The following is a 15,686-nucleotide window of genomic DNA, read 5'->3' as shown; positions in this document are numbered from 1 at the left end:
TTTTCTCTAAGAAAATATTGACCAGGTGTGTTGTAGCAGTCTTTTGGTTAAGAAATGCACCCTTTAATTTGTTCTTAAGGAAACTTTTCAAACAAGTACATTAACATTAAATATCCTATTGTGAGCAGTGTAATGCATTCAAAGTTCCTATTTAGATAATTGAATTTTTATGCCAAATTGGAATATTGCTGGAATTTTTTTATGCTTAATATAAAATTCTCTGTAAATGCACATGCCTAATGATTCTTTACAATGTAATTAACTTAATGTTACTGCTTTGAGTAAAATTGTTTGAGTTCTTGGTTTGTTCTATTTATCCTTTAATGTTCCATCATTTTCTAATGTAAATATTGAGGCAAAAACATTGAGATTTAAAAAAAATGAATAGTGAGGGTGGCAGGCGTTTATTTTCAATCTTTTTTTCAATTATTTTTAATAGCAATTTATTAGTGATAAAGGTGCAGTGGTTGGTGTATTGGATAATGGTACAATGGACTAGTTGTACACTATTGGCTTGACCCTGAGAGATGCTGCACACTTGAAGTAAATCTTTAGCACCTTTCTGGGTTCAACTAACAGTGCTACAAACGGAAAATCATTTTAATTAGCAGAAATGTACAAATTTGTTTTTCCAGTTTTTAGAACTGTTTATGAAAATCAGATTAATTTTTTTAAATTTGTAAATCAGCTATACACTAGGGATTTTAAAGAGGTGACCAGTTACCCAGTAAACGTTACCTAAATGGCATGTGTAGTGGGGAGGGGGTAACTGGTTAACCATCACCTGGCCCACGGAACTGCAGGCAGGAGTCTGTTCCAGCCCAGCTGGGCCTAAGGATGTTAAAATGCAGTATCAGCTAATAGAGTAGTGGATGGAATTTCCATTGACTACTCAATTAGTCAGTGGGGGGGTGGGGCAGCACTTGCTACTCTACTGTGGCTTTGCAGTTTAAATGTAATAGGAGCCTGGGCTACCAGCTGGCTCCTAATGCATATAAAGTGCAGAGCACAGCAGGGGTAGCTCCAGCATGAGCTGGGACTAAGCAGTCTCCGCCCGCGCTGCTCCTGGGAGCTAATACTGCTGTGGCTCTGCCCTTTTAAATGTAGTAAGAGCTGCCTGGCTCTTACTACATTTTAAGAGGCAGAGGTGCAGAGGGGGACCAGGTGTGAGCCAGGAATCAGCTGATTCCTAGCTCATGCTCGGCCCCCTCTGTGGAGTCCTTTTAAGCTGGCTTCCCCCCCTCCTTTCCCCCCGGGCACCTGCTCCTGCCTAGGCTTATTGGGTAGTTGACTACTCCAACTAGTTGCTTACATACCTAGCTGGGCCCACTGTGTCATGCCACTGGTGGGAGGCGTTCTAGGTTGGGGAGGCCCTGTGGCACGGTGCAGCAGGTCTTGCCTGGCCTGGCTGGAGCAGTCCCCCACCCACGGCATGACACAAGTAGAGTTGTTTACTCCAGGACAGCTGGGCCCATCACAGTGCAATGTGGCAGGATGGTTAACTGGTTAAACACATAGCTTAACCATTTAACATTTTAAACTGTATTACATCCCTACTTCACACCAATAATATCAGAAGGAATTAATTTCATGTGGTATAATTCCTGAAAATAGATGGTGCTGATTAGACTTATGCAACATCATCATTTCCCCAGGTATGATGAGCTTTTTGGAGGCAGGTTCTGATATCCTTACTCATGAGGATATAACAAACCAAATGTGGTATCATTAAAGTCAGTGGAACTACAGAGATTCCAGTCTACTTGCATTTCAGTCAAATGAACAAATGACACTTTTGAAGATGTTAATATATTTTTATTATTATTATTTAGGTGCCTGAAATGCTCCACAATGATGCTAGTGATCATGGATGTAGCCGTTGGGGATATTTCCTGTTACAAAATGCTGGAATCCTGTTAGGTTTTGGTATTATGCTGGTTATCTCTGTGTTTGAACATAAAATTGTGTTCAGCATAAACCTATAATTTTGGTTACCTGACATTGAATTGAAGATTTATAGCAGACTTGGTTCTGCTTTTTCTATTAGTTACTGTAATTGACCTCTAGGCTTTATGAACTAGGCATATTTTTATTGTTGTATCTTTTTTCCCAGAAGTAAAAGTGCATGGTGTGAACTATTTATACACAGTGTTTAGTATTGTATGAGGTACTATGGATGATTGCACTAGTGAGTGCTATGCTGTTACACATGGTAAAAGTGCCAAATCCATAAAGGACTTTTTGTAGAATTTTAATTTTAAATTGTTTTGTGTGTTCCTTTATTGCATGTAATAATTGAGATTTTTAGCATCTTGTACTTGTATCTAAATGGTGCCTGCTTGTATAAATAAGTCAAAATGTTGTGTTCTTAATGTAGTACAAAATACAACACATTTTTTTTGCATTTCAAGAAGAGTGAATACTGTGGGCATAGTGAGCTTTGTAAAACAATATATTTGAAGAGAGAAATGTAATAAATGGACTATACTCGTCAGCTATTATGGGATTTACAAATCAGACACATAGCTTATCCATCTCATACACAAGTTGTCAAAATATGGACAATTCGTAGTAAAGCTCGCTGCAATAACGAAGCAGGAAGAAATTGTGTATATAATGTATATACAAGAAGAATGACCAGAACTACAAACTGAGGCAAAGGGAACAACAATAAACAATGACAGCTCTTTTTAAATAATGGTGCGTTTCTTGTGCTATCATGATATTTAAGTCTGTATTAAACCAAACAAAGAAACCGAGTGAAATCCTGGTTCTTTTGAAGTCAATAGCAAGGCCTCATTGGCTTCAGTGGGGCCCAGGTACTTTCTGTATGGAAAGGCATCGCGAGAGAACAAAGTAATTAAACTTTGGCTCATGCAGTCTTCTCACAGGCATGGCAGAAAGATGGGAGTTGTATGTTTGTGGATATCAGCCCCGCAGAAAGACCTTGCTAGATTTCTCTTCAGCTTTCTTCCTTTCAAGACCAGTGGCTGTTTTTCCCTTTCTGTCTGTTCTGTTGGACTTAGAGAACTTGTATCTGCTTTCCATGTCACTGTGGTCAGCATTGTCCTTAGTGAATACTCCTTAGTGTAGCTCCAGCCTTGCCTGCTTGTCTATGCTGCTTATTGGTGGTGGATTATTTGTGTGTGTATGGGTGAGAGAGGAGCTCCTATGTGGAGATGGAGGGCATCCTGTGTAGTAAGGATTTTACTCCCCTCCTATCCTGACAGTCAGTTGTATGTAGGAATGTAAGCAGCTGGTCAAGCAGTTGACTACCCGATAAGCCTAGGTTGAGTCACTACTCAACTAGACAAAAGCGGCGAGGAGTCTTGTGGCACCTTATAGACTAACTGAAGTGTTGGAGCATAAGCTTTCGTGGGCAAAGACCCATTTCGTCAGATGCATGTCAACTGATGAAGTGGGTCTTTGTCCACGAAAGCTTATGCTCCAACACTTCGGTTAGTCTAAGGTGCCACAGGACTCCTTGCCGCTTTTGCAGATTCAGACTAACAGGGCTACCCCTCTGATACTCGACTAGTTGCTTCCCTTGCTGCCTCTGTAACAGCAAGTGGGGGGAGCAAGAGCTGGTGCTGGGAAAAGCTGGCAAGGGACCAGGGGAAGCAGAGGCACAGCGGGGGACCCAGCACAAGCTGCTTCTGAGCAGTCCTGGCTCTGGCTGGGTTTTAGAAGCTGCACCTCTGCTTCTTAAATGTAGTAGGAGCCCTGTGCAGAGCTGCAATAACCCCCCTTTCAACTGAGTAGTTGATGGAATTACTCAATTAGCTTACTAACTGCTATTTAACATCCCTAGTTGTATGTTCTTGGTGACTTCAATTTTTGTTAACATTTCCAGACTCAAATTGTGGTTTATCCCTATTTGTCTGGTATATGTCCAGTCATCAACTGAAACATGACATCTGCAAAACTAAGCTTTTAACTTTCTGCAGAGCCCTCCACTCTCACAGTAGAGAATCAATCTAATATCTCCATTAACCTCCCTGTTACTGAAATTCATTGTTACCCACAAAAGTTTAGGGTACCCCACCTGTACCCTAGCAAAGGCTCACTGCATAATCTAATTAATTTTGTCTGAGGGTCTGTAACTTTAAAAATGAGTAATCCTATGGCACCTTAGACCAACAAATACATAGTAACATGAGCTTTCATGATCAAAACCCACTGATGAGCTGGAGAGGAATAGGTTTTGCCCACAGAAGCTCATGATACTATATATATTTTTTTAGTCTCTAAGGTGCCACAGGACTACCAGTTAATTTAGCTGCTACTTTTCTTCAGGGCTTTACATGTCTGTGGCACCTTTTCCCACTGAGTCTTACACAGGTGTGCTCTAAACATCTGTTTATTAGCAACATACACAGAATACACATGCCAAGCAACTGCTCACCACTCCTATTATACAGACAAACTCTACCTGATGCCCAGTCAGGATCTACTCATCTGCAGGTTTCTGGTAATGCCTCTGCACACCACAGTCATACAGAGGGTTCAGAGTTCCAGCAGCTGGAGATGGTTCCCAATGAGCATGGCTTTCATTTACATTATATAGATAAAACTAGTTACTGTCTTTAATTTTGCTAAACCTATCACATTATTTGATATGCCTAGATAACAAAATTTTCCACTGTCCTCTGTTTCCTTCTTGAATCTTTTTTACATTTGACCTCTCATGCCTAAATTATGACATTTATGATGGTCAGCCATTTGTGCAGCTGGTCAGCATAAATTTACTGGTCAGTTTCTTTTCTATTTTGTCAGCTGTTTGGTTGTTGCTGACAAGTGCATTTGCACTTTCTCCCAGCCCTCCTACTTCACAAATGTAGGAAAAAAAATTCCAGTCAAAATCAGCAAGGCCACCATCCTGTCTTTTTTCAGTAGCCCTCCTCAGAACCCACCTCTTCCTTAATGCACACAGCCCACTACAATTGGATGACTAGATGTGTAATAAATTGTTAAATGACTGAGATTTGTGCACATCCTTTTAGGTTGTTACCCACCACCATTGTGTGCTTTGTCCCTCTGTTTTATATTTTACTTTGTAAGTCCTTTGGGGAGGGATTGATGTTTGTACAGCACCTAACACAATAGAGATAAATTGATTTATGAGAGCTAAGTGCAACCACAATATCAATGCTTAATAAAAACATCAGTCTGAGAGCTGAAGTGTTCTCTGCTAGGAACTTTATAAAGCTTAGCTTTGACCCTCTTGATACTCAGATATTGACTTGTTCCACCCAGCTAGCAGAATTTTAACAGTTCAGCTGTATGCAGGGTATTTGGTGCACTTGTCCCTGAATGCCAAAGAATAATGAAACAACATAGTATTTTCATTTTAAAAATAGTCTGAAAATACTTAACTCAGAGCACCTGAAGTAGATAGTATATTCATTTAAAGGGCAACAATCGACTATCAAGAAGAAAAAAAATATCTGGAGTGTCTGAGCGATGTCTCATTTTGAAGGATATAGATCTACTGTAACAAATTATTTTTTTCTTTAACTTTAGACTTAGTATGCTTAGGAAGACCCCTAAGGGAATTCTGCACTACTGTGCAATGCAGATTTTTGCAGAAATTAACATGCACACAATTTCCTTTTCCCCCATAGAAATGGACTGCAGTGATAGCTGCCGCTAGTTGCCATTGGACTCAGCAGAGCCAGCTTGCACATGGAAGAGACAGCCTGGGAAGAGGGAGAAGGAGCTAGAATTCTTGGCAACTGCAGTTCCAAGAATGCCCTGAGGCAGGTGCAATGCATGGGTAGCATGAGGGGACATGCACACCCAAAAATGCCATGGGCGGGATGCGGGAGGGGCAGAGAACAAGCCAGAGCCTTTGGGTGGCCTGGGGGATGAACAGGGATGCCTGGTGCCCCCACAGTCACTGCCAGTGTCCCGGGAAGCAGACCAAAGCGACCACATCTCATCTGCTATCCTGACATGTCACTTGAGGGAAAGGTGGGACTGCCCTCTCCTTCTCCCCCACTGGTGGGTAGTGGAATGACATGGCTGGGGGAGAGGCCAGTGAGTGGGGAAAGGGGTTGGATCAACACTGCCAATGCCAGCCCCCCACTCTACTAATTCCCTGGGCCACATTGGTTGGGGGAAGATGCAGAGAAGGGACTCAGCAAGGGCAGGGAAAGGTTAGAGCAAAGGCGGGGCCTAGGGCAGAGGGGGGTTGTCCTGGGCCTTTCCCAGCAAGATGGGAGTGTCACAAGGCTGGTGGCCCCCTATGTAATCCCTCACTAGTTGCTCCTACCCTGAGCAAGCCCAGGACTGACCATCAGACTTCTTCCTGCTGGATCCATGGGCTCTGACTACGAGCAGGATAGATACCTGAGGAAGAGGGGCCTCCATGGTTGGACTGCAGAAAGGAGCGGGGGGGGGGGATTTTATTGGCTGGGAGGAGTCTAACGGTGGGGTCGGGTTCTGGTGACTGCCCTCCTCCCTCTGGCTGGTTTCTTTGGGGTGGGGAGTGGGGTGGGGGGGTGTAGAGTAGAGAAATCAATAGGAAGTGGATTGTTATACAAGTTTCTTCAACTTTCAACATCTGAAAAAAAATTGTTTGTGTCTGGATTGTTATGGACATACTTGTTCACAGGTATTTTGAAATAAATTACCAAAATAACTGAAACTGGTGAAATTATATAGTGTTATTTTGACAAAATTTGTAGAATGATGCAGAATTTTTTTTTTTTTTTTGGCATAGAATACTAGTATGGAGCTGCTGTCGATGACAGTGACAAGATAAAAACACTTGATTTAAACTTCCAACTGGTGTTGCTCATTAATGTACACAGTTATGAAGAAAGCAAATTGCAGGAACTTTTACTGAGAACATCAGTAAGGAATTCAGTGTGCAAATCACAAAGTGAATCATAATGTAACCAGCTGATGTCTCTGCCCCTCCATTTCCTTTCTGCCCACTGCACTTAAAAATGTTACTTTGTGTATAGTGTGGAGGCAGGAAAAGGAAATAAGGGAATTTGTGTGCAGCCATCTTGGTCTTGTTAACGAGAGAGCAAGAGTCAGGCTAAGTCTGTGGCCTGACAACACGAGATCTGTAATTAGACGCTGCCTTTGCCTCTCGCCTCCATACGGAGATAAGGATAGAATGCTGACTCTGACAGAGACCTTGAGATAAGGAGCATCTGGGTGGAACTAAATAACTGTTAGCCATTGGTGTTTGTAATGGGAAGGAGATTAATTGTTATTGTTATTATATCTAATAGACAGTATATAAACTGCTTCATAATTGCTTGTATTCGAAGATCTGCCGGGGGGGGGGGTTCCCCCCTGTCCGAACCAGTTTTTCCCTTGCTGCAGCTCGTAATAAAACTGCCTCTGGCTACTTGTTGCTTAAACACAACGCAGAGTGAGGACAATGTTTTCTTCCACAATGGTTACCCCAAATTATGGGTCTTGCTGCTATCACATCACAGCTTTACCAGCCAGTGTCAGCTTTTAGTCTGCTGAAGCATGGGATAAGCATTTTTTGTATAGAATCTGTCCAAATGCTGAGGAAGTATAGCAGAAAAGGAGCCAGCAAATCAGGTTAAAACGCAATGTAGACCAAGGGAAAATTTATACGAGAGTATAGTCTAGATAGAATTATGAGAGAAGATTGGAGGACTACATTAGCCTACAGTTTCACTGTCTGGGTTGTCAGCCTGGGCTACACCAAAACTTAAGCTCAAGCCTATACCATCAGTCATGCGTGCCAGCTCTGGTTTAAAGCACCCTCAAGAAGGGGTTAGAGGTTTTTCTGTGTGGACAGAAGGAGGGCTGGGGGCAACATCTAGGATACATATGGATGCTGAAGACTGAGCAGGTTCAGCTGCCCAAACAGTGGAACAGTCATCATGGAAGGTGCATTCACCTGGATGAGTCCTACTGAATTCTCCCTAGGACCCAGGAAAAAGTCTCAGACATCAAGAGGCTCTGCACGCTAGAAACAATAGAGCAATTTGGTAATTTGTCCAAGACTGCCTCAGGAGAGAGAGAGGACCAATCGTGGGAGTCTGCCAGCCACAGGACAGTTGAGGCTGGCCAGGAAAATGAGAATTGGTTATTCAAAACAATAAACCCTCCAAGATTAGGTAAGGAGTCATCAGGAAGTACATGCCTACCTGGCCAGCAAGTGCAGCCTTAGCAGCTTCCATTAGGCATTTTCCCAAGCAAAATGCAGTATCTGAGGGAAGACAAGAGAAATTATGTGTTAAGTTATGATGCATGGGAGAGGGCCTGGAAGGAGACCAGATGCAAGACTGCTGCTTCTGGGAATTGGGCAAAGGTGCTTTTCCCTGGGATAGCTGCAAGAAGGAGTTGCTTGTAAGCTGTTTATTATCCCGGCTATTCAAGGAAACTTAGTTTGTTTATAAGCAAATTGCACTGACCTTCACCTGCCTCTTCACCACTGAGTTCTGCCTCAAACAGAAAACGGATGTGCAAGACCCCAAATTCTGCTTCCAATCATCAAAAGTATTTGTCCTAGCACTCACAGGGGCAAAAGATATTCATGCCATATATTGTTGAGATAGTTCCCTCAATCAAAGAAGATTACCGTCAGTCCACCTTATATGCACTGAGCCTTAGTTCATTCTCATCTGGGGAAAATATATAGGTTCCAAAAAATGTGTTGACATTTCAGCAATGGCTTTCCTTTCCTCTCCTCTGAGTCAGTGCTGAACCAGTATGTCAGCATAATTTTAGAGAACATTGCGCTGTTACAGATACAGTCTTTCAAATAAGATTTTAAAATATTGATATTCTGTTCATGGTCATTAAAGATCCCATGTTTCTTTCTGTAGGAATAGTAAGCCTAGTATCCTGAAAAAAAGTCATTTTAGATAATTGCAGTCTGTGTACCTACAATTCCCATGTAACTTCTGCTGGATAACATTTTTCCTACTTCCTGGCTTGAACTGTGTTCTCAGAATTAGAACAGCTTCTGCATCTGAAAACAGAAAGCAGGTTCACATTAGGAAAAACATAATTAAAGCATTAGCTAATGTGGTAAAATTAGAATTTTACCAAAATCATCACATGGACAAAGCAGTTTTTATTTTTCACCTTAGCAGGTTGACGTAAACAGTTTGGGCAAGCTTAGAGTTTATGTTGACCATCTGACATGTGAAAACTACAAACTGCCTTGCACATACTGTAGTACAATTTTACTATGTGCTAGCTAGGACATATTAAAAAACAACTTTTTTCTTGGTGAGAACAAGGCAGGGGGCACTATTTAGGGGAGACTGGGGAGTTGTAATCCCCCCTCCTGAGTTTGAACCCCTGGATTTCATTCTTTATGTCTGCTTAAAGTCCATGTCTTAACTACATTCATCTGAAGAAGTGGGTTTTTCCAGTTATAGACTAACATGTCTACCCATCTCTGAAGCTCTGAAATGCAATAGTTCAGGCTGCTTGCAGCTTTGTCTTTGGGGCAGGAAGTCTGTTATAAAAAGAGTGAGGCGCAGGATGATTAAGAATAACTAAAAGCTGGTTATCCAGATAATTGAAGGATCGTTAGATCATCATGAAAACATTGTCCGGTACTCCACTTAAAAGATAGGGGAGAAAATTGTTGCACTGCAAAGACCTGAATTTGGATCACTGCTGTTAAACTTCTCATAAATGTTCTTGAAAAGGAGGTAAACAGTGACTAATCTAAGCTTCAGAAGATAGAGTTAGTCTGTAACTGGAAAACTTAAAAAACAATGACTAGTCTAGCAGCACCTTAAAGATTAACAAAACATAGATGGTATCATGAGCTTTCATGGGCACAACCCACTTCTTCAAATAAATGGAGTTAGGGCATGGGCTTTAAGTTAAGAAGTGGGTTGTGCCCGCATAAGCTCATGATACCATCTACATGTTCTGTTAGTCTTTAAGGTGCTGCTAGGAGACTAATCCAAAGCTGACTGCAAAGAGTTACAAAGGTATCTCAGAAAACTGGGTGATTAGGCAACGCAAATGGAAGATAGTGTTGATAAATGCAAAGTAATGCACTGGGGCGGAAGGAGGAATATAATCCTAACTATTGGTACAAAAATGATGGGGCCTAAAATAGCTGTTACCACTCAAAAAAGAGATCTTTGAATCCTTGTGGATAGTTCCTTGAAAACATCCGCTCAATTGCAGTGGCAGTTTAAAAACTAAAAAGCAAACTGAATATTGGGAATCATTAGTAAAGGGAATAGATAAGACAAAATACCATGTTGCCTCTGTATAAAATCATTGTACACCCACATCTTGAATACTGTATGCAGATCTGGTCACCCCATCTAAAAAAAGATATACAGGCAGTCCCCGGGTTACGTGCAAGATAGGGACTGTAGGTTTGTTCTTAAGTTGAATTTGTATGTAAGTCGGAACTGGTACGTATTGTAGGGGAAACTCTAGCCAAACATTTCTCCAGAGCTCAGTTTTATTCTCCCACACCTCACTTCCCTCGGTCCTTTATTCTCAAGCTGAGGTGTCTGCTGGGGGGGGAGGGGACGGGCACTAGCTTTGCATCTCCTTGGTCTGCTGGGGGGAAGCAGCTAGTGCGGGGTTGCCTCACCCCGTTTGTAAGTAGGGATCCGATGTAAGTCGGATCCATGTAACCCGGAGACTGCCTGTATTGAATTTGGAAAAGTGAAATGGATTAGGAGTAAGGCACAACTTCCATATGAGTAAAGATTAATGAGACAGGGAACTTTCAGCTTGGAAAAGAAATGATTAAAGAGTGGGGGGATATGTTAGAGGTCCAGAAATCATGAATGGTGTGGAAAAATAGAATAAGGAAATATTATTAACTCCTTCGCTAACATAACACAAAAAGCTGACCCAATTAAATTTATAGGCAGCAGATTTAAAATAAACAAAATAAATTATTTTTTCAAGGGTCAGCTTGTGGAACTCTTTGCCAAGAGATGGTGGAAAGGCCCAAACTACAACAGGGTTCCAATAAGAACAAAATAAGTTCAAGGAGCATAGGTCCGTCAATGGCCATTAGCCAGAATGGGCAGAGATGGTGTCCCTAGCTTCTGTTTGCTAGTAGCTGAGAATGGGTGACATGGGATGGATCATCTGATGATTGCCTCTTCTGTTTTTTCCTCCTGACACACCTGGCATTGGTCACTGATGGAAGACAGGATACTGGGCTAGAAGGACCTTTGGTGTGACCCAGTAGGCCATTCTGATTTTTTTATATAGAGCTGAAATGTATCTGCCCCCTGCTGTAACCCACTAGATCCCACTTTCCTTGCAGAGCTGAGAGAGCACCCAGGAGTCCCGACGGGGTGTCTCTCTCCCCCCAGAGTTAGTAACAAAGTAAGAATATACATTAACATTTTAAGGCTAACTAGTGTCCCTTAAGTAACTTGCCACAAGATGTCAGAATACATTAGTGTTAGAGCTGAGTGGGTCTAATATTTATTTAATTTTCTTTCTTTTATATGGGAATTAATGCTCCTGCTAACTGCTAAGTTGTCTGCCAAAAAAAGCAGAGTTTTCCAGTGCCTTAGTAGCCCTGGAATAGAGATGATGTGGAGTGGTGGGGGGGAAGGAATTGGTTCTGTACTGAGCATGCTCAGTAACACTGCTGAAGCCACTGTCCTCAGTCTGCCTCCCCATGCTCTCACTCTCTTTCCCACACATCACGGCATGTATAGGTCAATCTCCCCCTACCAAAATCTGAAATGGCGCCCCTGGAACAAGGGCCTTCATTTCAGTTACGTTTGTATGAAAAATTATAGGAACACGTGCTTTTTCAGAAATTTGCCCAGACCCAAAAGACTTATTTAAAATATAAGGGATAAAATCATAACAGTATTCTGAAGTTATTGACTATCCTTCTGATACAATTTAATTTCTGGTTGAAGAGTTTTCTGTTTATCTTAAAAATAGATGTAAATGCAAATTAACTTTTCCATCCTCCTTCTTTTTTTCTTTTAAATCCGTCCTGCAGCTTGGATATATATGACTCATTTCAAACAAGCAATGAAAATTTCAGTAAAGGCTTTGGAACATGAACATATCACAACAAGCTATATGACTTCTTTCCAGAATCCAATTCATTCATTCTGTTTTATTTTTTCCTTTGCTTCTCTATTCTGAAGACACTCTGATTTTGTATATAGTATTCTATGTCTCTCTTTTCCTTTCATTTTCATATTCGTTTCTTCCCAACATGGAGTTTGTCTTTCTCTGGTCTCTAGAATTCATCTGCTTTCTTAAAGAAATTGTAATTAAGTTTTCCTTGTTTTATCAAGCACTGTAAATTTAGTGATAGAAATATAGCCGTGTTAGTCTGGTGTAGCTGAAACAAAATACAGGACTATGTAGCACTTCAAAGACTAATCATCTAATAAACCATCTTGTTAGTCTTTAAAGTGCTACATAGTCCTGTATTTTGTAAATTTAGTGTTATCTTTTCATATGCCCTTGCTGAGGCATAGTAGATAAAAGGTGACAGATCATTTTGAACTATAAACCTGTTATATAGAATTGCTAATAAAAATGAGCAGAAGTCAAAGTGAAAGGAATTATTTGAATTATGTTTGTTTAAGCTGAAGTATGGTGACTTTTATAAAGGACTCAGGTTGTCATAAAAAATTGATTAGTTATTCTCTGAAACAGAAAAAAATGCCTATGTTTGAACAATCATATTTTGTTTTCAATTAATCAGACTGATGAAACAGCAATGTTTGACCCTGCCTCTTCAAAATTGCAGAGATACACAACACTAATATTGTTAGGATCCTGAAATACTCACCTCATCTTAGGACAACACTTTTATGCTAGATCGCCAAAAGGTCATAAGGTCACATTTTGCCCAATTAGTATGCATATTTGCTAGATTTCACTCAGTTGGAGAGAGAGAATGTTTTCTCTGGGATTAATTCACAGATAATCTAACTCAGTATAAGATTAAATATTTCCTGCATGTTTCCACAAGCCATTTTGGGTTTACGTGGGACTCAACACATGGCCCGTGGGTGGGAGCCAAAACAAAAAAGTACTCAATATAATGGTCTTCTGTTTATATGCGTTTTAGTACAGGCAGTCCCTGGGTTACATACAAGATAGGGACTGCAGGTTTGTTCTTAAGTTGAATCTGTATGTAAATCGGAACTGGTGTCCAGATTCAGCCGCTGCTGAAAGTGACCGCCAGTTCTGACTTACATACAGATTCAACTTAAGAACCCCAAGTCAGCTGCGGCTGAAACTGATCAGCCGCTGATTCCAGGAAGCCCGGGGCAGAGCAACTGTGCCTTGGGCTTCCTGTAGTCAGCGCTGGTCGGTTTCAGCAACGGCTGACTTGGGGACGCCTGGGGCAGAGCAGCTAGGGTGCTGCTGGGTTGCTCCAGTAGCGCTGCTCCTCGGCGCTACTGGACCAACCCAGCAGCACCCCAGCTGCTCTGCCCCAGGCGTCCTGATTCAGCCGTTGCTGAAACTGACCAGCAGCGGCTGAATCAGGACGCCTGGGGCAGAGCAGCTGGGGTGCTGCCGGGTTGGTCCAGTAGTGCCCAGAGTGGCGCTGCGGGACCAACCGGCAGCGCCCCAGATGCTCTGCCCCAGGGTCCACAACAAAAGCCTGGTCTGCTGGGGGGGGGGAGCACACTAGCTGCGCCCCCCCCCCAGCAGACCAGGGACACGGGGAGCAAAGGCGCAGCGGCGGGGTGCCTCGCCTCTGAGGCTTTGCTCTGGCGCGGGACCCGCCGCCGCTGTGGCTTTGCTCCCGATGCCCCTGGTCTGCTGGAGACGGTCCCCAGCAGACCAGGGGCACCGGAAGCAGCTTTTCTTGCCCCAGAGGTCGATGTGGCTGACCGCTGCCTTCGAGCTCCGGGGCGAGAAAGCCCCGTTCGTAAGTCGGGGACTGCCTGTAGTTAAATGTCTGGACTGTCATTGCTTATTAAAAGTGCTGTCATATGGGTAGAAATTGGGTGAATATTGCATTTTATTAATATCAGCAGAACTAACTTACATGGGGCCTGTGTGTTGTGTAGTCTTGCCTTAATCTTTGTCTTCATGCCCAACAATGTGATAGAAGTCATGTAGGAGGTGAGCATGTGGCTGGTGCCCTCCTTTTCTTCTTCCCCAGCAGTCACCACTGAGGTTATGTCTAGGTCAGTGTTTCTCAGCCTTTTTTTATAAAATACCCCTTTAAAAAAAATTAAGTACCCCCACTACCTAGTTTTCAGACACACACATTTTTTTCTACCATTGCAACACATTTGTTTAAACAACTTAATTGTAGCCAGGTGGGTGATGAAATTTTTGGGTTTAAAAAGTACAAAAATAATAAAACGTTGTAAAACTTAAAACAAAAATTCAGTTTTCTCCAAATTCAGTTGTGTTGAGGTACCCCCCAGGCTTCTCTCGAGTACCCCTAAGGGTACTCGTACTACTGGTTGAGAAACACTGGTCTAGACTACATCCCTCTTTCGAAAGAGAGATGTCAATTAGACAGATCGAAATTGCAAATGAAGCTGGAATCTGAATTTCCCGCGCTTCATTTGCATAATGGCAGCCGTGCATTCTTTCAAAAACGGGTATTTTGAAAGTGAAACCGCTGTCTAGATGCAGTTCTTTCAAAAAAGAACCCCCTTTTCAAAAGATCCTGTACTCCTCAAAAAATGGAATAATAATTGGTCAGCTTTCAGAATGGAGAGATGTAACTAGTGGTGTCCTACAAGGGTCCATACTGGGACCAATTCTATTCAACATATTCATAAATTATTTGGAGAAAGGGGTGAACAATGAGGTGACAGCATTTGCAGATGATACTAAACTGGTCATTACAGTTAAGTACAAAGCAGATTGCAAAGAGTTTCAAAGGGATCTCATAAAAATAAATGGGCAACAAAATGGCAGATACATTTTAATGTTGATAAATGCAAAGTAGTGCATATTGGAAAACAATCCCAACTATATATAAAATGATGGGGAATAAAGTAGCTTTTTCCACTAAGGAGAGATCTTGGACTCATTGTAGATAGTTCTCTAAAAACATCCATTCAATGTGCACCAGCAGTTAAAAAAGCAAACAGAGTGTTAGGAATAATTTTAAAAGGGATAGGGAATAAAATAGAGGATATCTCACTGCCTCTATATAAATTCATTGTATGCCCACATCTTGAATACTGCATGCAAATATGGTAACTTCATTGTCAAAAAACATATCTTTGCATTAGAAAAAGTTCAGAAAAGGGCAACAAAATGATTAGGGGTATGGAATAGTTGCCATACCAGAGATGAGTAAGAGTGGTGATTTTCAGCTTAGAAAATATGAAGGGGGGATATGATAGAGGTCTATCAAATCATCACTGGTGTGGAGAACATGAATAAGGAAAAGTTATTTACTTGTTCCCATAAGAACTAGGGGTCACCACGTTAAATTAATAGATAAAAGGTTTTAAAAAAACCGAAACAATATTTCCTCACACAGACTGCGTCTACACTGGCATGATTTTCCGGAAATGCTTTTAACGGAAAAGTTTTCTGTTAAAAGCATTTGCGGAAAAGTGCGTCTAGATTGGCATGGATGCTTTTCCGAAAAAGCACTTTTTGCGGAGAAGCGTCTGTGGCCAATCTAGATGTACTTTTGTGCAAAAAAGCCCCGATCTCCATTTTCGCGATCGGGGCTTTTTTGCACAAAACAAATCTCAGCTGTCTACACTGGCCCT

General features: G+C 41.8%; 1 protein-coding gene across 5 annotated transcripts in view; it reads left to right on the top strand.

Moving 5' to 3' along the window:
• Positions 1–2,966, top strand: part of SLC39A6 (solute carrier family 39 member 6) — a 30,331-nt gene extending 27,365 nt beyond the window's left edge. For 2 of the 5 annotated variants that reach the window (XM_006120082.5, XM_006120083.5), the window contains exon 10: positions 1,833–2,966. In XM_006120082.5, the coding sequence (XP_006120144.3) occupies positions 1,833–1,985 (153 nt within the window). In that variant the 3' untranslated portion in view covers positions 1,986–2,966. The remainder of the gene's footprint in view (positions 1–1,832) is intronic. The other 3 variants (XM_075921533.2, XM_075921534.2, XM_075921535.2) reach the window with 2 other exon arrangements.
• Positions 2,967–15,686: the final 12,720 nt, after the last annotated feature.

The sequence above is a fragment of the Pelodiscus sinensis genome, chromosome 2 (assembly GCF_052426305.1).
Source record: "Pelodiscus sinensis isolate ZL-2025 chromosome 2, ASM5242630v1, whole genome shotgun sequence".
In the NCBI taxonomy this organism is placed as follows: Eukaryota; Metazoa; Chordata; order Testudines; family Trionychidae; genus Pelodiscus; species Pelodiscus sinensis.
Note: the sequence above shows the minus strand (reverse complement) of the source record. Positions and strands in the feature narration are given on the sequence as shown.